Source organism: Anomalospiza imberbis, chromosome 11 (genome assembly GCF_031753505.1).
Source record: "Anomalospiza imberbis isolate Cuckoo-Finch-1a 21T00152 chromosome 11, ASM3175350v1, whole genome shotgun sequence".
NCBI classification, from domain to species: Eukaryota; Metazoa; Chordata; class Aves; order Passeriformes; family Viduidae; genus Anomalospiza; species Anomalospiza imberbis.
In genome coordinates, this window is record NC_089691.1 from 7,940,010 (window position 1) to 7,966,101 (window position 26,092).

At 43.6% G+C, this 26,092-nt stretch overlaps 1 protein-coding gene and 1 long non-coding RNA gene across 3 annotated transcripts in view; one reads left to right on the plus strand and one right to left on the minus strand.

Moving 5' to 3' along the window:
• Positions 1-23,922, minus strand: part of STAB1 (stabilin 1) — a 52,949-nt gene extending 29,027 nt beyond the window's left edge. Inside the window, exons 1-21 of one of the 2 annotated variants that reach the window (XM_068201694.1) lie at positions 23,766-23,921; positions 22,542-22,677; positions 16,983-17,119; positions 15,419-15,534; positions 14,237-14,322; positions 13,109-13,178; positions 12,210-12,305; positions 11,650-11,766; positions 10,711-10,907; positions 10,389-10,522; positions 8,606-8,733; positions 8,317-8,408; positions 7,243-7,365; positions 5,644-5,790; positions 4,996-5,058; positions 4,287-4,400; positions 3,837-3,890; positions 2,945-3,025; positions 2,500-2,658; positions 1,550-1,612; positions 147-248 (exon numbers count right to left, since the gene is read on the minus strand). In XM_068201694.1, coding sequence (XP_068057795.1) covers positions 147-248; positions 1,550-1,612; positions 2,500-2,658; positions 2,945-3,025; positions 3,837-3,890; positions 4,287-4,400; positions 4,996-5,058; positions 5,644-5,790; positions 7,243-7,365; positions 8,317-8,408; positions 8,606-8,733; positions 10,389-10,522; positions 10,711-10,907; positions 11,650-11,766; positions 12,210-12,305; positions 13,109-13,178; positions 14,237-14,322; positions 15,419-15,534; positions 16,983-17,119; positions 22,542-22,622 — 2,160 coding nt within the window. In that variant the 5' untranslated portion in view covers positions 22,623-22,677; positions 23,766-23,921. Of the gene's footprint in view, positions 1-146; positions 249-1,549; positions 1,613-2,499; positions 2,659-2,944; positions 3,026-3,836; positions 3,891-4,286; positions 4,401-4,995; positions 5,059-5,643; positions 5,791-7,242; positions 7,366-8,316; positions 8,409-8,605; positions 8,734-10,388; positions 10,523-10,710; positions 10,908-11,649; positions 11,767-12,209; positions 12,306-13,108; positions 13,179-14,236; positions 14,323-15,418; positions 15,535-16,982; positions 17,120-22,541; positions 22,678-23,765 lie in introns of both variants that reach the window. The other variant, XM_068201695.1, reaches the window with a different exon arrangement.
• LOC137480576 (uncharacterized) lies at positions 29-11,433 on the plus strand. The gene is made up of 2 exons (XR_011002977.1): positions 29-449; positions 9,524-11,433. It is a non-coding gene; the product is annotated as an uncharacterized lncRNA (long non-coding RNA).
• Positions 23,923-26,092: the final 2,170 nt, after the last annotated feature.

Here is a 26,092-nt window from a genome sequence, read left to right on the forward strand (position 1 = left end):
AGCAGGTAGCTTGTTTATGTGATGGGGACAGCTTTCCTTTTGCTCCCATCCGGCCCCCTCGACTCAGAGTCAGAGCTGTTCCTGGTGAATGAGGAAGGGCAGAGCTGAGCTCTCCCAGAGGGAATGTGCTCCTCCATCACACTCACCGTGATGGTTTGATTGCAGTACCTGGCGCACCCCTTCTTCAGGACGTTCAGGCCTTGTGGATCATGGATGTAAACACATTCCTTTGGGGAGAGCGTTGGTTCCTGCACAAACAAAACAAGCCATTGGCACTGTAACCTTCCCCTTGGCTCTTTTTGCTGCAGAGAGCAACTGTGCCTATCTCTGAGCTGGGGAAGTTCACCGAGGAGCCAAGGTGAACAGCACACAGGTGTGGCAGGCCTAGGATGGACCAAGGCACACAGTGGCCTCCTCCTGCTCCCAAGAGTCCCCAAGCCTGAGCCAAGGTGCTGTCCTTTAGTTCTAATAATAATATCTGTGATGAGGGAGAGAGCAAGCACAGGGGAAGGAAGGGAGGGAGAGGAGACAAGGGAGAGAAAAGGGTGGCAGGGAGGAGAAATAGAGGGTAAGAAAGAGGAGAGGAAAGAGATGGGAGAGGGGAGGAGGGGTGGAGAATGGGAAATAGAAGGAGTAAGGAGAGAATTAGAGAGTGAGGGAGGGAAGGAAAAAGACAAAGGTGAGATGAAGAGAGGAAGACATAAGAGAAAGGGTTGCAAATAACATTGGAAGAATGCTCAGTGACCTGTCTAAGAGCTGGACACAGGGTCCAGGTGATTCTGACTTTGCCAGCCTCAGTCAGGCAGGAAAATGAGCAACTGGTGATTTTGCAGATCTCTACTTCAGACATCCATGCTGAGACAGCATTAGCAAGTTTTTCTGAAAGTCAGACCGCTCAGAGGACAATCAGAGTTTTAGGGTGGTGAGCACCTCTCTGGCTTTCACAAACAACATCTTGGGTCTGGTCTTCACATTGCAATTTCCTGGAACTTGGTGTTCTGCTAACATGGGATAACTCAAACAGCAGCACTCCTCCTTCCTCCACCTTCAGCTAGCTCTGCTCATCTCTGAATCAACAGGGAGCACAGGCCAGTAACAAACTTTTTCTCACCCTCTGCAGAGCAGAAAGATTGTTGTGATTCTCTGGCTGTGATATAGGCAGAGGCAGTACTGGATGGTATTTTTGTGGAATCAGGTTTGCTTCTGAGACTCTGGAGGAGCTGGCAAACCCTGCATGTGGGCAGGAAATCTCTGCCTGAGGCAGAGCAGAAGTGCTAAAAGCTGCACGTCTACAATTTCATTTAGACCAGAATTTCTCACTGTGCTCCACATTGATTCAGCAAGCAGACTCCATAATAACAGACTGCACAGAGCAGCTAGTGGGCAACTGTCTGGGACCACAAAGCTTGGATACATACCCTCTAACAAGCCTCTCTACTGGCTGCCTTTCCTGCTCCCTATTTATTTGAAAGTGGCTTGAGTTAGAAACTGTCAGTGTGCCTGTTTGGCATTATGCAAAGAAATTACAGAAATAACTACAAATATTTACCATTTCCTTGCTGCCAGGTGGGCAAATGCTGTTGTTGAGGGCCTCACAATCCACACAAGAGCCCTGTTAAGAAAAGAAGAGGCAAAAATATAATTTTCTCAAAGGAACACCTTCCCCATGCCAAGAATGCTACAGAGCTACTGTTCCTGGTGCATATATCCAAAACCTCACAACATGGATCTGAAATATTTAACTGCTATTAGTTTCCTCTGTCTGAAATGAGCCACGTTTATCACTGAAATGAAATCTCTCATGTGTCTCAAGGAGATGTTTGCACCTCCCTGAAGCTGGGGTGTCTGCACTCTCTGAGTTTCTCTGCCACCAGACATCCTGCTAGGCTGGAAAGCACTTTGGGCATCCAAGCAGCAAAACTCACTGAATCAGCAAGTTATGTGGACACTCTGGCCCCTTGGGATTCACTGTGTTTCTCCAAACCTCTTGCTATTCAGAGCCTCATCTTCTTTCCTCAGTAACCTACCAGTGATCAACTAGGGAGCAAGAATCTCAAATAAGGTGTATGAAACAGTTCATGTGAGAATACTGCACAGCATTTGTTGGTCCTGCTACTGAATGCCTGCTTCCTTTCCAGGCTACAGGAGACCAGTGCTGACAGAGATGGGAACAAAGCACTGTCAGCCGAGTTAGCAACTCCAGGGGAAGAAGATCATATAAAGGAAAAGGCAAATGTACTTTGGAATCAAAGGTAGGATGGGTGCACAGAAAGAACAACAACCTACAAGGAACATTTGCTGATTAGCAGGGAGGCAGTGCCAAGTGCAAGCAGAAGAAACGCTGACAGTGCTGCCAAAGATCACACCAGGGAAACTTTCAGACAGACCACCTTTCCCAAATGCAGTTTACACAGCCTGCTTTTGGCCCTCCAGGTGAGTGTGGGGTGCACAGCAAACACCAGCTGTGCTTGAGCATGAGAATGCGAGAAGCTGACTTACCATCACAATCTTATGTTGCTCTTCATTGCATCTGTGAGGCAAAATGGGAACAATTGAAGGAGGGATGAAGATGCCATCCAAAGTATGAATAATACCATTTGAAGCCACAATGTCTCGCATTTTTAAGGGGATCCCTGATTCATCCATCAGAATTCTTCCCTGATGCAGAAACACAATTTTAGCCCATTAGACAGGATCAACAACATAAAGCCAGTGTGGGAAACAGATGGTTCACAGCATCAAGGGCAACCACACAAATGGCCAAGCCTCTTAGTGGAGTCACAGATTGGATAAGAAGCAAACTAATTCAATGATCTTATTTAAGTCTACTTTTTTAAGCAGAGGAGGAAGCAGAGATTGGCTGAAACCACATTGCTCAGAACCACATGCAGACTTTCTCCTGGCACAGAAGGGTGTGCCCCAAAGGGCATTGATTCACACTTACATCTGCACTAATGTTGATGGTAAGTATCTGGTTAGCCATTGTAACGATGTGTGGCATCATTATCAGTTGCTCTACAGTCACCTGAAATAAAACACAAGGGGGTGGTACCATGAAAAAGCAGGGTCATTTCAGTATAGCTTACAGAATCCTTCCATGATTCCTGCCACTTGAAAAACTTCTCAAGGGGACTTAACGTTTACATTTCATGAAATACCTTAAAAACAAGCAATGGGTCAGAGGGTAATCCAGGACTTTGTGTGAACTGTTTGCAGAACCACAAACACAGCAGTGCTGGTGGCAGCTGCCTTGGTTTTCATTCCTTGTTTAGGTAACTGTCCAGCACAGCTGAAATCAAGTGTCACTAACAGTGTCTCTTACTAATACAGCTGCAAGTAGAGTCAGACTAATAATGTTTTTTTCTAGGACATATTCAATAAACAATGAGAGTTCAGCCAGAAGCATAATAGAGAACATATTTTGATTGAAAAAATAAGCTTAAAGGCAGAAAAAAAAAGTAAACTGCAGCTTCTGTACTCAGAAATTTAATGATTTGAGTAGAGAATTCTGAGAACCAGGACAATTGTTATTTTTGCATCCTGCAGCAAACTCTGCTGGACAATATTTTCATTGTAAAGGCCATCCAACTAGGGAGCACCAACACTCCAGAAAACTCAGAGTTCCATGATGGAGAGAGAGCACAGCTGTCCCTTTTGGCAACTCCGTTCAGGGCAAACATTTTGCCCCATCAGACCTTGAGTTACATTTCTGCTTCTCCAGGGGAAGTCCAAGAAACAGCAACTGAAGTAATCAACACTGTGACCTCTATGCCAGACAAAAGAGTTGCTAAGGTGTTGGTCTGAGGGAGGTCGGGGGTTAGAGCTGCCTGCCTTACCGCTGCTGAAGTGTAAATGTGATGTTTCACCAGTTCCTGAAGCTTATTTATGCCCTAAGGAAAGAAGAGAACATGAGAATTAGATACCCCTTCAAGGCCCAGGAGTAAGAGGAGGCGACTACATTTTCTTCGAATGAGAGACTGACAATGCCATTGCCTATTAGCAGTGAATTCACTTGGTGAATAAGTTCCTTCATTTTCCCCCGCCCAAAGCTGGGGTGAGGAATGAAAGTCAAACACCAGATTTAAGCAATCTGGCTGACCATATTTCTCACTGCAAGTTCCATCAGCATCCACTTCTCTCAGCCTTACAGAAACAAGGACATGGTTTAGTCACCCCCAGGAAGAACAGCTTTCAGCAATGGCCAGATCCATTGCACAAAGTCATTCCAGCACAGCCCAGTGCAACTCAGCCAGCTCAGGATGTCTTACAGTACTATGGGCTCCCACCTCTGTGAAAAGATAAATGAGCCTTCCATCTCTCAGCCTATCCACACCATCATTGCTGGGTACAAACACCGTGAAGGGGCCTGGTCCATCCAGTATTGCAGGCAGGCCACAGTTCTGCAAAAACAACAGAAAACTTCATCATGAATGTAACATGGGCTAATGAGGGGGGTCCAGCAGGAAGTGAGAGGAAATATTAAACAGCTCACTAAAGAGAGAGCTGTTGTAAAGCAAAATGTGCAGGAGGCAACTGTACACCAGGGACAGGTGTGTGATATAACACAAGTGTAAGTGCCACAAAACCATAGCTGGGACAAGAAGCCCCTGGTGGGAATGCAGCAAATATGAACAAGGGAGTCCCGGGCTAATGCTCCCTGCATGCTTTAAACACACAGAGATTCAACTGTGGTCAAGAAGTAAACATGTCTGGAGAGCAACTCTGCAGGAACAAGGGGAAGAAGGGAAAAAGGCATGTACCCTTGCTGCTTGTGCCAGATCCCCTATAGATGTGAAAACTCCAATCTTTTCCATGACATTTGCTTAGGTAAAATAAGAAAATAAAAACCAAAAAATGGCATAGAATAAAACATCCAGAAAGAAAGCCAAACCACTGAGATGTATTTAAATGCTATTAAAAATTCCCCCCAAATCAGCAGCAGGCTCTGTACAGCAGCAATACCACAGCTTCCTGGGCAGACACAAAATTGCTTACCTCCAGTATAGTTTCAAATCTACTGAAAATCTCCATTGAGGCAAGGATCTCACCAATGGTTTTCTGCAAGAAGATACAAAGAGGAAAAACGTTGCTGGGACTGAAGCCAGCTCTGAGAACATACTGGAATGCCAAGCTTGTGGTTTGCATGTAAAGATCTACAGGAGACCATCATCCTCAAGGAGATGAGCACAGTCTAGTGATTATTTGTTCTCATTTAACACACAGACAACTTTTTGATTATAATTTCAAAATGCACTGCAGACCCATTAAAGAAAATCTTAGTTTGATTTTTATGTGAGAAATGCTTTTCAATACTAGTCCTGTAAGATACACATTCTGTAAGATACAGCAGAAGAAGAGCTCATTTGCTATGATTTTATTCATGAAAGTAGAATTCTCTTCTCATCCAAGCACTGTAAAAGCATCATTGTGAGATTTTTATCTGGCCTATGCACTACTATTAGCTACTTCTGAAGGTATTTTAATAATACCTAACAGGCCTAATCAGACCTGAAAACAAAATAAATAGCCTTTTCCCTTTAAAAAAAGCCTCACTGATTTGGAAGATTAATGATGAAAATTGCTTTTTAAAAAGTGTTCATTCTGCTGCCCCACAAAAGAGAAGAAATACGAATGCTTCTGTACCTGTGGATTTCTGAGGTTGTCAGGGCTGGTTTTTTTCCTGAGGCTGTTGACAATATGTATGATGCCATTGGCTGCTGGGAGATTTGATTGCAAGATGTTGTACAGCTCCCCTGGCAGATCTTGATACCGGAAAGATTTGATGTATGTCTGAGTAATAATAATTAATTAATTAATTCATTATTTCCTTGTGGTACATCTGTGTTACCATGATACAACTGTAAATCTGTCCTTATGGGTCAGCAAGGGGAAGGCACAGCCAGAGTTACTATTGAAAAAGTAAGTGTAAGGGATGGCCTGGGTGTAAGACAAGCACCCCACCCTACTTGAGTTTGGGTGATATTTTGATCCTGAGTGGGACTTTAAAGTCTTAAAATACAGAAAAAAAAAAAAAAAAAACCTCATCTTGGACACCCTGCTCCAGAATTGAGTGTGAGCAATGCTTGATCACAGCTCTGTATCACAAAAGGATGCCCTTACCACCACATAGCTGATTTGGAGGCAATCCTGGAACTACAGCTTTGACTGCAGCTTTTATTGACTCATTGTGCCTACAAGGAGTCTTCATAACAAACCAGAGCAGTCAGGCTCACTGAATTACAAGGCAGTGTCTGGTCCTTCCACTTTGTATGGATCCATGCCCTGCAGCCTAGTGTGTGAGGGTGTGCCAAGCTTAACCCACAAAGTAAGCATCCAAGCCTTGGTGCTGTAGCTGTGATTCAAGTTCAGGGAAGCACAGCTTTCCTGTGCTCTTCGTTTGACCATGTGCCTTTTGAATTGCTCCTCCCTGCCCTAAACTTCAGTTCACATCACCAAGGACTCAGTCTGAAACAAAGGAAGGGGAGTGCAGACTTCCCAGGTCAAAGAGCTCCTAAGTAAACAATCAGGAAAGAATTTTAAAAGGAGCATTGACACACTCAGTTCGGATTCCCCTGCTCCCAACACCACTTTGTCCTTTTGATGTATTATGACCTAGACCTCAAGGCCAAGGCTGGATCCTCAGAGAGGAAACACAGGGCTCTCCCCCTTGGCCACCTGTGGGCTTGCATGCTGGAAAGGTCCAGGATGGAGAGAGCAGTGGATACTGGAAAATGTGAGTCAATTGGAAAAGGACAAAAAGAGCCTTCCACGTCAGAACACAACAATGAAAACTTCTTTGCTAGGAGGACTAAGGAAAATATAATAGAGGAAAAGAGAAACTAGAAGAGGAAATATTCAGCATCTGGCTGTGTCCAAGCACACAAACTCCAAGGAAGGATTCAGTCTGAAGGGAGATTTTGTTGCCTCTTCCCTGTCAGCCACATGGATATTATAGCTGCTGACAGTATAGGGAAAAGGTCTCTTCTCCAGAACACTGTGCATATAGAGAGCATTTGGAAAGACCATCCACATGTCAGATTCTTGCTTGTCTGTGAGACAGGAGATGTGGTTGCTTGGGGTGTCTGGTCTTAAATCACTTTGCTTTAGACTACACAAACGAGCTTCTTGTTTTGATGACAGAAAAAGGTTTTCTAGTGAAGAAAGCCCATCAACGAAACCATGCTCAAGCTCCAGCCTCTCCTATGTGAAAACAGTACCCCAGGCCTTCAGGAGATTCCTTACCAGGCTAGTGAATGTCAGCTGATGTCCTGACAAGGTCCACATAGTCTTGGCTTTTATCATGTCTTCTATCAAGTGCAGACCAGGAACAATGTGCATTCTGCACAACTGCTCAGCAGCTGTGTCCTTTGGGGAGGAAAGCCCACACAAAAAAGAAAAATGACAGGTTCTTTCACAAACTTCATTTACCACAACAGCACCTTTCTCCCAGCTAACACACACAGAGAAATTCTTAGCATACAAGACTGAGCTTTCCTCTTCATTTTGATTCACTGGAGTAGCACTCTGTCAAAACTCTTCTGTTTGTGCACATATCCAAGAGGGAGACTGATTAACCTGCAAGTGACTTTAGAGGAATCCCCTGGAGAGAAACCTATTGGACTTGGACATATTAAAATTTATTCTTGCATGCTCCAGATCGTAAAATTTGCTGAAGCTCCCCAAGTGCAATCTTTGCCTACGCTGGACCTTGCAGAGGGTCTAATCCACTGATATTACATTTAGTTTCTTCTTTTCTTCCTTTCTTCTCTGGGCTTACCATCATTGCTGTTTTTTAGAACAATCTACTATCAATACTGAATGAGGTGAAACTGATCCTTGGGGGAACGGGTCAACTAGGTAACTTGGGGGTCTCTCCTGATATATTTTCTATGGATCCAGAAGTTAGTATTTTTTACCATAGTTTGAAATTCCAATACTTTGATGTAATACTTGACCCCTTTTGAAAATCACACCCTCGGGTAGTAAAAAGCCACTTAAAGTTTTATAGTCATACATAAGAGGATTGAGCTTTGAAAGAAGAATGGCCAGAAAGTTTTACACTTCCTGACATTAAAAACAAACAAACAAACTCTGTCAGTATTGAAGAAAGAAATAGAGTTTTTTAAAATAATGTGAGAAATGTAACATTCTCTAGAAGGCTACAACTTAGCCAGACATTTAAAGTATTCCCAAGAGATGATTTCTGTAAACAGTTCACACCAAAGTTCCTCTCTTGTCAATCAGTTTTTACAGGCTGCAGAACTGAAGCAGGAAAGAATCTTAAGACAAAAATTTGCTGAAACCAAGAAAACTTACGTTGAATTGCATTCTGTCAAGAATGGGAAGAAGGGATGGTACAAAGACTGTGAAGGGCCCATATTTAGTCAGCAATGTTGAGCACCCAGAAGCTGTAAAAAGAGGGCCAGGCAGTGGTGGTTTAATCACAGCAATAAATATTCCTCTTGTTAACAGCACAATTCAATCTACACAGTATCAGCCTGGTGCAAGCAACAAGTATTTGCTTACAAGGAAGCAGAGGGAGTTTGGCACTGCTACCCTGTCCCCAGCTTGCTCCAACCCCCAAGCAAAATAAAAAAGCATTTACCAAACATTTTCTTGGCGACGTTTAGCTTCCTTATAAACCTTCCTCGCAAATTATGCTGATTTATCTCACCCAAGAGATCTTTATAGCAGCTTCTCCCATCTCCAATCTCCCCTTCTTTACACACACAGCTGTGAGGCAAGGATGAAACATAACAAACCATTGTAAACCAGTTTGCAGCACATTCAACAATTGCCAAGTAGAACAACATGCCAGTATCTACACTTGAAAGACCAATCCCAGCTCTAAGATCTTAGAATCATAGAATGGTTTGGGTTGGAAGGAACCTTAAAGATCACTTAGTTCAAACCTCCCATGCCATGGGCAGGGACACCTTCCACTAGACCAGGTTGCTCAGGGCCCCACCCAACCTGGCTTGGAACTCTTCGAGGGATGCAGGTAAGTGCTGAATAACTTCTGCCTGAACTGAGTGACAGGAAAAAAGATGCACATTTCTGCCAGGAAAACCAATTTGTATCTACCCAAAGAGAATGGAGATGTATCTTTCTCAGATACAAACAACATAAGGATTGTCTTCTCTAAAGTTCAGAGTACAGATTGCCACAATATAATTATTGACACCTTTCTAATTAGATATTTAGTCAGTTGTAGTAATTTCAGCATCTGAAAATCTGAGGTACTGCATAAAACCCACAGGCTAAGTGACAATCTATCAAACAGCTCCTATGTGACCCCTTGGCTGCAGTGAGAAGCCAGCCCAAGCACACCAGGTAGCTACAGTTCATCTGGAACTCACTGAGGAACCCAGACAGGTTAATGACTTTTCCAGAAAAGCTTATCTACATGTGAAAATCTCTGTCCTGGTTCACACGGGTTTGTAGTCATCACTCAGAGACTACCAAAGATGTTTTTTCCCGTTTGGGCTTTGTCCAAGTATCAGCTCTGCTCTTTCTGTTTCAGCCATACAAAGACATGCGACACAGGGGAGGAATTTGATTCCACTCCAGCTTCAGAGGGCTCAGTGCCAGCTGCTGGGGAACAGATCTGGAAGGCAGGGACTGCACTGAACACTGTGTCCTGCACTGTGCTAGCAGATCTTCAGAAAAGGAAGCCACTGTGTTTCAGTCTTGGCCTGGAGCATACAGTGAGCAAGTGGATGCTAATAGTCTTAACAGCATTGGTGAAGGAAGGATCAAGGAGATGGGATTGCTCTTTCATTCTTCAGTGTCTCAGAGAAGCTCTACCTTTTCTTGAAAACACATAAAATTCTCAGGGAATCTTTCTCTGGTGTTTGAGAAGCCATTATGCAAAAATGATCCTCTATCCAGACATATTTCTCATCTAAGGGGTACAAACTTGTAGATGCTTTGCTCCAAAGGACTACGTGAGGTCTGGTGTTTCTTTATTCAACTTACCCCTTCTCTGTCACTCTGCAACTCTAATTTATTTATTGCTTACAGACTTGACTGGGAGAAGAGACAAAGTCTTATTCCTCAGAAGCAAATTTGAGCAAACAAGCCACAAATCTCCCTTTTAATGATTATTAACTTCTACCACCACTGGCTTGGGGAGCTACACCTCCAGCTCACATCAAAGAAGACTCTGCCACCCCAGATTTAAAGCATTTTGTGACCCACATGCAATAATTTACAATGACTGATGTAAAACTCTACTTTCAATAGGTTTGTTACAGGTTCTCAAAGGGTAACTCTGGCCCGTACTCTGAGATCACCCTCTGCTTCTTCAAAATTCAGCTCATCCAAACCAAGTTTCCATTCTAGCTGCAGAATAAGCTTCTTTATTTGCAGTTTTCAAACTGGCTTACCTAGGAGTCCCCTGAGAGTTAATTTCACACGTGGCAGTCACGTCGCAAAGGTACTGCCGGCAGTCGCTGGGATATGCCAAACACTCGGATGAAGGAGTTCTCCTACTCATCCCAGACTTGCAAACACAAGTTGCCTAAGGGAAGGCAACACAGTGATCATAGAGCTGCATTCACCATCTTTTACTGTGTGAGTTATCCTACAAAAGAGCTGTCTGGTTTCCCTTTGCATAATCTGAGGTGAGGAGAGCAGATTTGACCAAAACATTCATCAGTTCATGTGAAGATCTTCTCCCCTGGCCAGTTTTGGCTGTTATTGCCTTACCTCTCCTGGACGTCTGTAAACACAAATTGTAGAGTTTTCTGGGCAGCCTCCATTGCTGTCAACACAAGGGTTGATGGGCTGGCAAATCTTTCCATCTCCTTGAAATCCTTCTTTGCAGGTACATTCATATGTACGTGATCCAAGAACTTTACATACAGCAAAGGGGGAGCATGGGGAAGGAGTACAAGGATCCTCAGCTGCAATTAAAGAGATTAGAGGTGAGCACAACCAAACTTCTGTTTTCAAAACAGCACTTAATGCAGCACAACACACTCTAAGGAATGGAAAGAATGGAGCATAAGGAATTTGTACTGTTAAACTTGTAAAATTTCACAGGGAAATGAAATCATTCCAGACAGCAGACATTTGGGGGGTCTTATTCTGAGGAATTTGGATGACACATTTTCAATGTTACTTCAGTAACAGAAGTGTGAGTGACAGAGGATGCTTGGATTGATTCTGAATTTGCATCATATCTGAGGATACATGAAACTGCAGTTTGGTCAGCAAAACCTGTAAAGAGCCACTGAAAACATCTATCCATAGCTAGCTCATCACATGCATCTTATCAGTGTTCTTTTAAGGAAACCAATTCAAAAACTTGAGTTTTAAATCAGTGAAGAGCTCCTTGGACTCCACACCTTATTATTTTAACTGGTTCAGACTCACCAATATCCTGCTGTCACTATTTAATGCATAATTATAAGTGAGTGCTGGATGGAACTTGCAACTTTAATTCACTTCTTGCTTTTATGACCAAGTGAAAGGAGAGCCAAAAGCTTAGCCCTTTATCTTATGGGTGTTCCTGAAAAAAAAGGGTTTTAAACCTCTGCAGTGAAGCAGGCATTGTGTTCACAGTAATCAAACTCCTCTGCAGACACCAGTGTGATAGGATTTTTTCCAAACAGGACCATTTAGGGTCACAGAGAAGTTTCTCACCTTGGCAAGTGCTGCCCTGTTTCCTGTAGCCCAGCTTGCAGTCACACAGGGCTGTCCCATCCCTCACCACACACTCGCTGTTGGCCTCGCATGTCACACCTTTGCAAAGGGGGAGCTCTGCAGTCACACAGCAAAGAGAGTTTCCCTTTGAGCATGTAGGGCACTGGTAGAAGATATAATTCACCTTACAGGATATCTGGAAATAAAGGCAAATGTGGTTTCCGAGGACCCCAAACTGGCTCAAAAGCCAGAGGATATGAGCAGTGCAGGCAGCAATAAGTTCCTGGCAGCCTAGGTAGTCAGGTCTTCCCAAGGCTGAGAGAAGAGATCTAGCTGGTGTCCAGAGAAAGAAGAGAGGCATATAGAGATGGTTCATCTTAACCCCTATCACAAAGTGGGGAATAGACCCCAGCTTTTCCCTCTATTTCAATCTCCAAAGCTCAAATGATCTTTCCTCTACATTCCCAACCTATTCAGTGCCTCCCTGCCCTTTTAGGGACACCTAAGCCCATATCATAGGACTGCTCTCCCAGCCCCTCTGCAGCTACCAGTGTGTTTACCTTGGTCACACCTGGGGCCTGTGTAGCCTCCATAGCATGTACAGCTCCCATTCCCAGCGATGCCGCTGTTGCATTCCCCGTGCACACAGTCACACTCTGCAAGGGAAGTCCAGACAAAGCTTCAGCCCTTCGGCTGCCAGGCAATGCACAGGGCTCCAGGAACACACTGGCCAGCTGCCCTGGCACTTGGCATCCTGATTTCCCTCCAATAATCCACTAGCTCCTTTAAAATAGGATGCCAGTCAGAGTTTTGTGAGGGTAAATTGCTTGTCCTGGGCTCAAGAAGACAAGGTAAGAGTAGCCCTGAATGCAAGACCTAGACCAGTTTTTCAGGTGTGTGTTTTAACACATGAGCACAACCACCAAGATCACACCTATCCCACCTGTGTGGAAGCAGGAGCTAGACAAAAAGGGGTCCTGTAACAGCCAGGCTGCACTGCCCATAATTCACTTCCCAAAATGCCATACATGAGAGGCAGCACAGTGTGCAATCATTTTTTTTACATAGGGCAGCAAGGAAGAAGCTGGGAGACAAGTGGAGCTGTTATAGGCATCTGAAAAACAGTTGGGAAGTGAGCATGGGGTGTTTCAGGGATGTAGGTAATGGCCTGGCTAGAAAGAGAGGAAAGTGGGATAGACTGGGTAAGTGGGGGTGGGGCAGGAGGAGAGAGATTTACAAGAGGAAAAATGGACTGCTTGAGTGAGAAGCTGAGAATCATTTATTTAATGGGACAGTGCAGAAGGGCACAAAGACAAAATGCCCAGACACCTTCTATTGAACACTGCCAGCTCTCTGCCACTTTCCCCCTCTCCAGCACCTTCCTCACTCAACCTCTTCTTCCTCCTTTCCTGTTTTCAGTTATTTCTGTGAAGATTTCACTTGAATGACTTGTTCTTACCTGACTGACAGTCTGGGCCAAAACGATTTTCATCCCGGCAGTTCTGGCAGCCATACCCACTGTATTGCTCCTAGAAGGGCCCCAAAATGTGCCAAATATTATTTTTCTATGTCACTCTGTTGTTTCACACATCATTATAGTTTAAAGTCTCTCCCCATTTCTGATTTTCTGTGACATCTGAAGCAACACAGAGAAGAAAACTGATCTGTTCATTGCTCCAGCACTAACCAGCCCCCGTGGCAAAGAAGATCCCAGTGTAAGCTGACACACAGAGGGCATGCAAATGCCAGGAAACTCTGCTGGGCACTGAGGAAACAATGTCCTAATTAGAGACAGACAGGAACGTTCCAGCTGGCTCCTGATGTATCTCTGAAAAAGGAATCTGGAATTCATTAATACCAGTGGGATGTTTTACATTGATTTTACAGGGCTCAGGGACCTTCAGCATACATTTTATTTGATATAAGGTGTCTTTGAGTTAATTCCAAAATCAACTATCCTCAAAGATGAGTCCAAGAGGTAGAATTTGAGCTGTTAATTAAGGATGCTGTAAAAATATAACAGTTCATCGGGGAAAATTTCAAGTCTAACACTGATTCATTACCCTATACATTTTAGAAGCACCACTCAATCAATTCAATTCAATTCAATTCAATTCAATTCAATTCAATTCAATTCAATTCAATTGTCTATAGTTTGGTTCTACTAAGTCTGGAGTGGTAAAGAAAAAAGAAAAAAATATCTGTCCTAAATTCTCTTTCTCATCTCTCCTGTTTTTCCTGAGAGAGGGAGCCTCTGCCTACCTGGGTATAGCTCATTAATAGCAAAATGTCTCAGGGCTTCTTGCAGCCACAGACAGACACAATTATTTCAACTGATCAGGGGTTAAATTCATGCAATTCTTTCCTTATTTCACCCAACTCCACACCATCACCAACAGTGTTTTAGTGCTATTGCTGACAACAGCAATGCTGCAGGAAAACCACAGACACTGATGCTGGGATGAAAGGAGTTGCAAATAGCCTTCCAGGCAGAAGGGCAGCATCCACCCAGAGCACCTGCACAGACACCACACACACAACTCCCTCTGCCAAAGCACATCACCCTCAGAGTAAATCATGCACTCACCTTGCAGATGCAGGTCCCATTTTGCTGTATACCATCCAAACATGTCCCATGGCCATTGCAGGGATTTTCAGAGCCACCTGGACACTCTAGCAGGTAAGAGACGGGACAGATGAGGTTAAATTGAACAACCAGCACCTTTCCATCTCCTCCTGCCCCAGGTATTCCAGCTGTACAAAACAAAGGCCAATTCACCAGGAAATTATCCAGCATGCCTAACACTGGCCCAGAGGTGAAAGGTCTAAGGAAAAGTCCCAATAAGCCATAACTAAATTTCAGCAAAGGCACTGAAAGGCATTTTTTGAGGTTGGGCCACTGCTGCCAGCAGCACTGAGAGGTGAGGGCAGTTCTGGAACTAGGAACAGACAGCGCCTGCTTTGCAAAGACACTGAGCATTTTCAGCTCTCCTTGACTTCATGGAGAGCTGGAAGTGTGCCCAGAAAAACAGGGTCCCCACATCTTTAGAGTGGGGTACCTCGAAATTCTGAGGACTATCTCTGATAATTCTGAAATCTGTGATTTCTCTGATGAAATCACATCAGTTGCTTATTCAAAGCTAGTGTGAGAACAGGCTCAAGCACTCAGTCTCCCATTTTCTGTATAACTGGAGGGGAACTTTCCATCTTCCGTCAGTCAAACGTGTGAGAAATGTTCAGCTTAGTAGGTCTTGCTTCTGGATTTTTGAGACAAGACAAAACAAATTCTCATTACTTGGCATAAATCTGAGTGGGAGTTCTGGGATGGTTATTTTCACCTTGGGTTGGAATTGCTAAGTATTTTCTGTGGCTGAGCAGCTGGCTAACTCCAGACTATAGAGCAGCACACGTGGCACACGCACTGCAGACAAGAGGGATATCAGAAAGATCTTCCTCTTCCTTTGGAAACTTTTGTAAAGAGGAACAAAAACATCCCTTTCCAAAAGTTTATTTTTATAGAAGAGACAAAAGGAAGTTCCACCACAGGAGGCTGTGTTATGTGTTAAATCTAAGGGGATTAAACTCATCTGGAGCAAAGAGATTATGTGCTGAACAGACAGATATGCTCCCAGGCAGATAATAGAGACCTTGTGAGTGTTCAAGGAATAATGAAAATTAATCACCTCAATATATATTTAATGCCTCCTATTAAAAAAGGTTTGACCTGGTTCAACAGCTGGAGGTTGTTGTAAAAAACCCCAAAACTTACCATAGCACTCTGTACCCCAGAATCCTGGACAGCACTTTTTCTCCTCAATTTCCTTCTTACACATATGATGGCACCCTGGCAGGGAAAGGGTATTTTCTCCTAACTTGACAGAGTATCTTAAAAAGAATAATCCAAGATTATGATTATACCAAAAACCCAGCACAGGCCTGCTGGAGGGTTTCTAGGCAATCACACTGCAGTGCCCTGAGCTCTGAAGGGAAGCAAGGGCCCTCATCCCCTGTTCCACACACACACACAAGAGGTTTCACTCCAGTTATGTCTTCTCTAAAGAGGCCCATTGATTTAAGCCTCAAAGATTGGCTAGAAGAAACCTGTCAGGGACTGGGCATGAGACAGGATCTTGCATCAGGATGGAAACCTTGGGTGCTGAAGGGTAAAACAGCACAGAAAAAAAGGTAGGATTTCCGGGGTGACTCAGCATTCAGCTTCACATCTAAAATAAGTTTGAAAGAACAAAATCTCCTTTCAGGACTCATTCCTTTGTGTCTTTTACTAAGGACTCCAGATTAAGATGCCATAAATTTGGATTTAATAGCCATTTTATTCACAGATTTTCTATTAAATCTTGGACAAATGCCTTAAATCCCTCAAGGAAGCATCTTCTTTTCAATCCATCATCCCTCCCCTCTACACACAGGGTGAGTCCTTGGTGGCAGTGCCTCTTGTTCTGCACGTACACAGTACAAAACTATTCTTGGGTCTGTCCAACAACCACCACAAGAGTAGATAACACTCAGAAAAGCTGCATAGACTCGCATTATTCTTACACTTCATTTTATTTTTGGCACCACATCCTTCCCAAAAGGAACTTGGAAATTATCTCAATAGTATTGCTACTTTGGCTTCCATCTGACTCCTGTGTGTGTGTGAAAACTGCTATAAACTGCAAAACTGCCACCACTATTTTTAAAGTACTGTGAGGGAATCAGAGAAAGAGCAGACAATGGGGCTATATATTAACAGTTAACATTCACTGCTGAATACATACACAAACAATAATCTATAGTGTTTCATTTTACAAAAGCCTCCTAGTAAATTCAGTTTTCCTTCATCCTTTTCCTACCTGCCAAGCTCAACACAGTATGAGCAAGGAACACATGAACAAGCAATTGTCATAAAGTGAACTAGGAAGGTTAAAAGTTCAGAGGATTATTGCTGGAAGCTGTGAGGATATACAAGGGGAACTATCATTATATTTTTTTCCTAATAAGCCATTAAGGAATTCTGGGTCTGAAACAGGCTTTTATGCTAGACAGACCTCTGTTAAATTGCTACAGCAGGATTAACAAACTCAGGTTATTTAGGGCAAGTTAAGAGGTTATTGTAATTTAATTTGTTCTGTATATATAGAACCTGCCCAGCAAAAATTCAGTGGGATTTACAAGGAGACAAAAGCAACAATAATAGGGGCCATAAACTCATCTGAAAACAGAACTCTGTGGAGCTTTACAGCTCAAAACCATGTGTGTGTTCTGCTGAAGACCACACTACTCCCTGCATAGAAGGGCTGCATTAAAAGCATAACACAGGAAACAGGCCTTACCTGCAGTCCCTCACCCCTGATCTTTGGGTGGTCTTTAACCAGCCTCTTGGACACAACATTTTAGGCACTGCAGCACAAGAAGTACATGCTGTATTCAAGGTGAACATTGTCTTGACATTGCATCGCATGGATTTTAACTTAAAAAGAAAAAACAGAACAGTGATAGTCCCAGATTAAATTGTTATCCTAGGCACTTATCTTGTAAATCTTGTCATATCTCTGTCAAGTTGTACCATTTGTTAGATATCACTGGGGAGGGCAGTGGCCAGTGCAGCTGCTGGGAGGTACCCCACTCTCCCATGGACTAAACCCCCCTGCCATGGTGCTGCATGCTTGATCCACTGGATCACTGATCCACTGGGTCAGCTAGAAGCAACAGGGCAGATCACAGCTATCCTATCCTTCCCCTATGACCCACAGCAAAATTTCTAACCATTTCTAAAATAACCGCAACTCTGCGCTGCTAATTTCAGCTGATCTTTTACAAATATGTGGTAGTGGTGCGTGAGGCCAAGCCCTAAATTAATAACCCTTGCCAGAAGACACTGAATTAAAAGGCAACACAGCATTAATCTTTTCCATGCCACTGATAAAATCCAGTTCATTGCTGTTTCCATGGGTCTGCAGAGCTGACCGTGTTAGTTCAGTCTATTTCCCAGAGCCAGGAGCTGCTCACAGAAATATTTCTCATGGAAATTGTCTGTGAGGAGGCACAGGGAGGTGGATGAAAAGGAAAGGTGCTCTGCACTTTTCTGAACACCTCCATGCTTTGACCCCAGGTGAGAAGGACTCCATAAACATTGGCGTGAAGATCAAGTAGGACATTTGGATATATCACATGGCTGGTGAATAAATCAGTAAGTCCTTCCACCCAACCAGAATGACTTTAGGGGTTTGGTTTTCCTCACAGGGCTTTCCTGCACAACCTTGCTTTTCCAAGTGAAACACAGATGGCAAAGTACAGCCTCAAGAGTGAATGATCATCATCACATGCCAGTCTGTCATCAAACCTTGTGATTTTGCTCCAAAAGCATTTCCTTGAATTTCTAAACTTCTGGAAGCAAGGACCTGCATGGAAACCTCATCAGTAATTTTGAAACAAGACAGTATTTGTCACTGCCGATGACAGAGAAAAGCTGGGAGGCATGAGCTGTGTATGCCCCAGAAGGTCACTGACTGGAAAAAACCCAGAGCTCATCTCAACTGTGTCTCTACAGGCTCTGTATTTTCTAAAAATAAAAACATTAGATCAAATTTTGGGAGGAGGCCTCGATCTGGAATTTTAAAGCCAATCCTGAACAATGCTGCTAATGCAGCAGCCCTCCTGTCCCCAGAACTCCTTGCTTTGGATTCCCATCAGCAATCTCAGCTTTACTTCCTCTGAACTTAAGCCCAAATACATACATTTGCCCCAAGGCAAGGGAGGAAGCCTGTGGCTTCCCATCAGTTATCAAGAGCTCAGGAAGGCCCTCCCAGATGATAGGCAGCAGATCCTGTCAGGAAAACCTCCTGAGAGATAACCCCAAAGTCCACAGGGACATGTTCCTGGAATATTTCCCGACTCCTTCCCTCTGACTGGAGTCATTGAGCTTTTTCTCATGTTTATTGATCCACCTTCTGCAGCCATACATGCCAGCATGCTGCCCAATGAAGGGAATTATTTCTGTGGTTGCCCTTCCCATGGATATTAACTTCTAGTTGTGCTTCTGAGGCTTTCCTACCATACAGCAATCTCCAGTTCCCCTGGCAGCAGAGTGCCTAGGAACCTCTTATGTCAAGAACTCCCTTGCAGTATGAAGAGCTCAAAACCAATCTGAGATCCAACTCCATCCCTCCCGTGAGCACCAGCTTTACTGATATTATCCAGCAGAACAGAGATCAGCTTTGCTGTTCCTTATGCTTCCACTCACACAGAGCAGACAGAGGAGATTTCCCATTTTTTTCATGGAGCAAAACAGAGAAGACAAACAATATGGATGAACAAACAAGGTGCTGCCTCCAGAGTACTCTGCCTCTAAAGATCAGCAGTGCCATTGATGGGGTCAGCCATCTGACTGGATCTTAAATGAGGACTCCAGATGAAAGCCGGGCTTTTGAAAGGAGCCAGTTGAAGCCAAGCACATGGGTCTCACAGAACAGACAGCTCCTGCCTTTTTGGTTCCACCAAATCCCAGGGTTAGCCTTCCCTGAGACACAGCCTCAGAAAAAGGAATGGGAAATTGCCTGAGCAAGAAATACAAATGTGGACTCCTTCCTGTGAGTTAGAATTATACCACAAACCTCTACCAGGTATCTGAGCCACTCTATCTATATCAAAAAGACCAATAGACAGTAGAGCACAAGCCACTAAATTAAAATTCTCCAACCTTCTATTTCATCTGTACTTTCAGGCATCAGACACTGTTGGGCCATTAAATGTCATGGTGGTGGAGGAAGACACCATTATTCTTACATTATTCTATTTCCCTTCTCTTTCCTTCATCAATGTGGCTCCATTTCTCAATGGAAATTAAGAGTGGGAGAGGTGGATGTCTGCCATTCCTCCCTGTTGGCATGTTTAATTACTTGCAGACCTCTAAGACAAGACACTTACTGTGGAATCCCCCCTACCCTACTGGGACACTTGATAAGCTTTAGGCAGCTTTCCAGTAAGACCTTCCCCTTTTTTATAAGGAAAAATGCTTGTGTCAGCAGCAACAGGCAGGAGGAAAGAGGAAGAAAACAGCTGAGTGGAAAAGTATTAAAAAAATATTTCCCTTCTAATTTGAGTGACAGAACTGATGAAGCAGTCATTTTCTGGAGACTCGCTTCTTAGGAAAGCAGAAGAGGGAATCAAGGGACATAAATGCAACAATCTGGATACTCAAATTTTGGAAAGGATGAAAGACAGACAGAAGCCACTTCTGACTCAAAAGTGGCTTCTGGGGCACAGTCTCATGGAAAACAATGATGCACTGCTCCCTTGGGCTCATCTTTGACTGCTGTTTCTAAGCGCAAAGCAACTGGAAAGGAAGAAGCAAGAGGGAATATCTGTGCCTGTGATGCAGCAGTGCTGCCTGGTGACAGTCACTGTTCTGGTCAGGTGATGTTGTGAGCCTGGACTGGGTCACAGTTTGTGTACAAAGGAACAGGAAAGGAGGACGGATGCTCTCAAATATCTCCAAAATGAAAAGTTTTTAAAGCAGAAGGCATCCAGCTGTAGCCAAAAGAAGTTAAAAGCCAGGGTGCCTCCGTCTTCCAGGCTGTGCTGTGCTCTCTCCCTGCACTCAGATGCTTGTGCAAGAGCAACCACTGCTCTCTGCATTCAGCTGAGACACATAAAAGCTTCTGGATGCTGCAATGTTTCCTTCCCTCCTCTCTGAACAGATGTCCCTCACTTCTCAAGTGCTCGTTTCTTGTATTCCACCTCAAGAGAATAAGCTGGGAAGCATTTCATAAGGGCTAGTTTCATTCCCCTCATTTTCACTCTTTATCTTTTCCTCCCAAACCATAACACAAATCCTTCTGCATGGCAAAAATCTCAAGGAAGAAAGAAAAACATATTTGGATGTCCGTGTTCAGCTCCAACAATCCTGGGAGCCAGTTCTGGAAATAGGCATTATCTAATGAATCACCAAGTTTCCAGTGCATTTGTCCTTTACAAAGCAGAGCTGTAGATGAAAGCTGACATGCTTGAGTCATTATAGTCATGTACCTCCCCAAGCAGTTCTCAATAACACTTAAGCTGAACAGAGCAGCAGCTCCTGGACACACAAACTCTTCACACTTGTTCAAGGAAGACACTTTGTAGCATGAAGATGAACAGAGATCACAAAACATGAGATTTACTGTTGCCCTGGGTTCCCCAGCATCTCTGCTGCAGAGCACTGGAAACATGGGGATGCTGAGACCACTCTCCTCTTTTCCCACCTTCCTCCATTCCTCCTCCAGCACAGCCTGGGACTGGCCTCCCCTCAGCAGAAAAACTTCCGTGTTTCTCACATCTGCTGCAGCTTCCCCAGCCCATAGCAAGAGGTATAAAAACCCAAATCAGACTAACAAACTCACTGTCATGTTTGAGCCATTACAGCTGAGCCCTGAGGTTACATCACTGAAAAACAGGTATCCACACAATCTCTCTTCTCTCTCAATGGCCCCTGTGAACCAAGAAAAGCCTCCTGTGGAATCATAGCACTTTTATTCCAATCAGATCCAATGGGTTTTCTAAACTGCCAGAGAAAAATTCATTAGATCCTTATTTTTCCTTATCTCCAGTTATAACCTTGCAAATGTTTCTTTGTTTTCTCCATAAAGAGGGAATTTTGAGGAAAAAAACTCTAAAAGGGAGTCATTCCTGGATTAAATAAACTGCTCCAGAGGTGATTCAAAACATTTAACTTCTCTGTAAGTGGGTACTCACTACCTTGCACTGTAACTGTTTCATGCCAAGCCAGACTGCTCAGTGATTACAGAGATCAACAGGGTGTCTCCACATAGAGAGATCTACATTTTCACTTACAGCAGCTGAAGACACAAGCCCATGCCTCTGAACACAATCTGAAACCCATCTGCTTGGAACCCACGTCTCCAGACAGATGAAATCCACCCCTAGAAACACTTCATGTTTGTGCTCAAGTCACTGTAATGATCCCACAACCCTTCCTAACATTCATTTATGGCCCTTTCACAAAAGAGTCTATACAGAAGTTTCTACCCAAAGGTCTGATACTGAAGCGTGTTTCCAGTCCTCTGTCTTTTTCTAAATCAAGTCCTTAAGACTCACAGGTCTCTACACTCTCCACAAAGGCCCTACTGTGTCATTCAAGAAAAGACAACCATACACAGGGTGTTTCCCTTCCCAGGGAATTTCCAAATGCTCCATACAGCACCGGGCTTAGCAGGCCAGCTCACTCCCCCAACAGCAGGACACAAGGAGACAATATAATGTGAATTAGTGTGAGTTCCAGCCCACAGGAACTGGGCTGCCTCACCATGGAGTCTAGAGAACAGATCTACAAAGGTATCACACATTCGCCTAGGTGCTGCTGCTAAACACAAGAACAGAGATGAAGGAACCAAAAGAAAATCAACAAAACTGAAATAAAATGGAAAGTATTCAACAATCCTTACTGAGAAGCTTTTGGGAAATATACTTGAAACAAACTGTTGCAAAGGAACAAATTGATGAGACTGTAAACATTTTTTAAAGTAAAATTGTCCTGTGAAACTTATAGATCTGTCCTGATGGATACAAAGTTCCTGTCCCACATACTGAAACTAGCAGAAGACAAAGATGCTGAATGTTTCCCTCTGATGGTGCTTCTTTCAAGTTCAGTGCCAAACATAGACATGAATTTAATCTGATTTAAAACTCAAGCGCTCTCTTCAACCTTATATTTCGTTCCTCAGTTTGGACTACAGAAGATACCTTACAGCCCTACAGTTTTTACTGATTTTATTCTGCACCTAACTAAATGTAAATGAAAAAATGAGTTGTGGAGAGGACTATTTCCTAACATGCTACCATCCAAATATGAAGAACTGTTCAATGAGCATTTAAACAAAGACCCGCAGACTTACCTTCTGACTCTGGCAGTCAGCTGTGGGAGTGAAGCACGCTGCTAAGAAGAAAAACAGCAATCCAGGAGGATGCATTTTCATGCTTTTACAGGCAGGACCCTTTACACAAAAGGGGTGGCGAGAGAGGCTGCAATTTCTGTAAGATAACACCGCCTACTAAGAATCAGATCCAAGACAAACCAGAGGTTAAAAGTAAACAGGGAGAGAGCATTTTTGCACTGTGCTTTTTGGCTGCAAAGCCTTCAGAAATGGATCTGCTACTTCTAGCGTTAGTTCTGAATCAACATAGCCTTTTTCTTTCCATTCTTTTTTTAAATGCACAAGCAGAGGTCCTTAGTAAAAGGTTTACTCAAAACAGGAACATCTACGGATTTCCTTTTACATATCAGTTCAAAACAGAAGGAAGGAAATCCTTAGTTTTCAGCTAATTGGAATGAAAAGAGGTTAACTGTATGCTTAACAGAAGGCAAATCCAATGGGCAAACTTAAATACTATAAATTCATGAAGAGTAAGTTCATTTCCTTTTGCCACTGGTGTGAATATGTCCATAACACCTCAAAATGAAGGTAGAGCTGAGCACTGCCTATCCCAAAGTATTGCAAGAACAAAGCAATGCAAGTGACAGGCTGTGCTTCACAGCAAGAATGGAGCACATTGCATCAATCAATCAATCAAGCACTTTGGGCAGACTTTGATATTTTTATTTTAAATAGTTGACTTTCTCAGCAAGAAAAGCTGATGCTATGGCAGCAATGGCAAAATTTATAATTTCCAAACACTCTGCTGACAGCTTGATGAATCCAAGGAGCACTTCCATAGCAATCAGAACAGCAAAGTCCCAAAACAGGATCAAAAAAAAAAATACACGCTAACCTGAGGTACAGTCTGCTATTTATATTCTGCTTTTGAATTTTACAAAGAATTGATTATTGACAGATTTTCCATGTTCTTTGTCTCCCTGCACTGCCAAGAGAGCCCACTATCCTGAGCAGTCTAAGGACTGCTTCTGTTAGCAACAAATCTCACTAAGTGATGAGGCACCTTCATATTTTCAAGCCATTAATAAGTAGCACATGAAGATGCTGAATGAAACAGGGACAGGGAGTCATTCTTGTGCTTACCTAAATTATGAGAGCATTAATACTTTTTTGCCCCTGCATCCCCACAAAGACACACATGCTGTAACACACGAGGTGTAGAGGAACAGCTGTACTTACTGGTGCTGTTAGCTGTGCTTTACTTCTGCCTTCATCCTACAGGGAAGGGCAGCATGATGAACAGCCAGCCCTGCTATATATCCTGCACTAACAGGAAGCAGATAAGGCACACAACCATCCACTGCAACACATGTGAGAAGTGCCAGCCCACAGCTCAGCCCACTTGTCCTGCCACAGGACAACTGCAGCCCTGGGATTGTCACTGCCCAACCGGTGCCACCCTGCCAAGGTCAGAGGGCTCACACTGCTCTGGAAACCATTTGGTACCCTGAAGGTCTTCAAAATGAGGCAGAGGCATCATGGCTCAGCCAGCTCTGGCAGGATGGGAAAGTCACAAACGGGCAGTGGGGACACTCTTGTAGAGAATGGAAGCTGTACAGTGTTTTCTTGGCCTGCAGTCATGGCCCCGAGCTGGCCATGGAAACACAAGAATGAGGCCGCTCCTCTGCTCCATGCAGCCCCAGGAGGATGGTGAAGATTGTTGGGTTTTCCAAGAGCTGGCTGTATGACACAGGGATTAAGTTGCCAGCATCCACACATAGCTGATAAGTTTTTAAGGTGAAAATAGCTCACCCTGGGGCACTTGAAGATGCATTGGCTTTTTTAATGGGTCTTCAGACAGTTTTCTAAATGGCTCAGCACTGAAGATGGTACAAGGCAAGAAAAGACACACAAAGACTGATTCCAGGGCTTTCCACTGCTGCTTTTCATCACTGTATCTGACCTACTGCAGGGAAACCAGGAAGGGAGAGAAATGCTTGGTGAAATTCCTGTCTGAATTAAATAAATCAGATTCACAGCAACATCAAAAGGTTCACAGCCAGCTTCCTTATCTGACCTCACCTCAATTAAAGACTAGCAATACAACAGCAATACACAATCTAAAAATGCAAACAGTGAGTAGTGCCATTGTACAGCAGCAGAGCATAAACTGAAAAATCAAAAGGTCATCTGTCATTAGACCCTGCTTTCCTGACCAAGCAGCATAAGCAGTGTGTGTTTCAGCCACTGCCTATGAGCTGCTCTGAGAGAATGGAAACTGCGCTGACCACTGCTGCTGGAGCTGGAACATCAAAATCTGCAACAACTTTGGATCTTCATGATTCTGGAAATTGGTAAGAAGGTGAACTGACCACCTCTAAATTAATAGGTGGCCAAGAGCCATGTTCAGTGCACAGAAGCCAAGGTGCTCTCAGCAGCAGTTCCAGCTGGCAGTGTCATCAAAGATGGCAAGGCCAGCAGAGAAACAGCACAGGGAGCAAAATGAGCCAAACAAACCCAAATTGCTGCTTCACTCACAGTTTCTGTTCTCTTCTCAGAAATGGACTCCTCCTAGGCAGATAAATGTATTTTCTCATGGATGACATCTATAAAAACTTTACGCCTTAGTAGCAAAAGCATTGGATCAATTTTTTGATTCCACTGTTCAGTCTAATACTCTTCAAAACTGTCAACAAATAGAAACCCCATTTCCCTCACTCATTTCAATTAGACCTGCTCATGCACAGAGGCATCTCTACAAAGTATTTCAAACCCCCAAAATCTTGTAAAGCAAGATCCTGAGATCTGCCAGAGAGCCTCCATCAAAAGAAAAAATGTAGGCAAGACTTGTAAAGATCTGATTTGATTCTGGCAGAATACACAAAGGGCCTTGTGCAAGCAGGGTAGGAGGATTTTGTTCACATCATAGTCACTGTTTGATTGAAATAGGATTGTGCAAATCCAATTTTAAAACATATAGTAGGAGTTGTCAGCTGTCTGCCAGCGTGTTTATCTGTGAGGTTTCACACATGGACATTTATTTATTTTGGAAAGCATGGAGATTGACTTATCTGTCAAGTGTCTCTTGCCCACATAACAGAAGGTGGCTGGTTTAGCAGAAGTTACAGATGTGGGTCTCAGAAACATCTTCAAATTCTGGCCCTGACTTCTTCAAGATGACTGCTACAAAACACTTAAAATTTACCTGGTGGGCTCAGTCTCCCCCATCATCAGCAGATTGTTGGCAGCAGGAACGTTCAGGATTTTTCTCTCTCAGGAAAAAATTCCCTCTCTTTTTATTTATGCATCTATGACAAGCTGGCTCTTCCAAAGCAACTTTTGTAAGACCTGGAATTTTTACTGTGTACACATTAACATTTAAAGTTGAGAATTTGCTGGCAAAAATTACTCAACCTGTTTCACAGGAAAAGAAACTAAATCTCCATCTGGATAAAGGCAAAGGATAAGGCTACCAACCCTCCCAGACTCTCTTCCTGCCTGTGCCACACACTGTGTTTTAAAATGCTGGGTCACCAGCTCTGCTCTGTGAAGTGTGTGCAGCTCTGACTAGA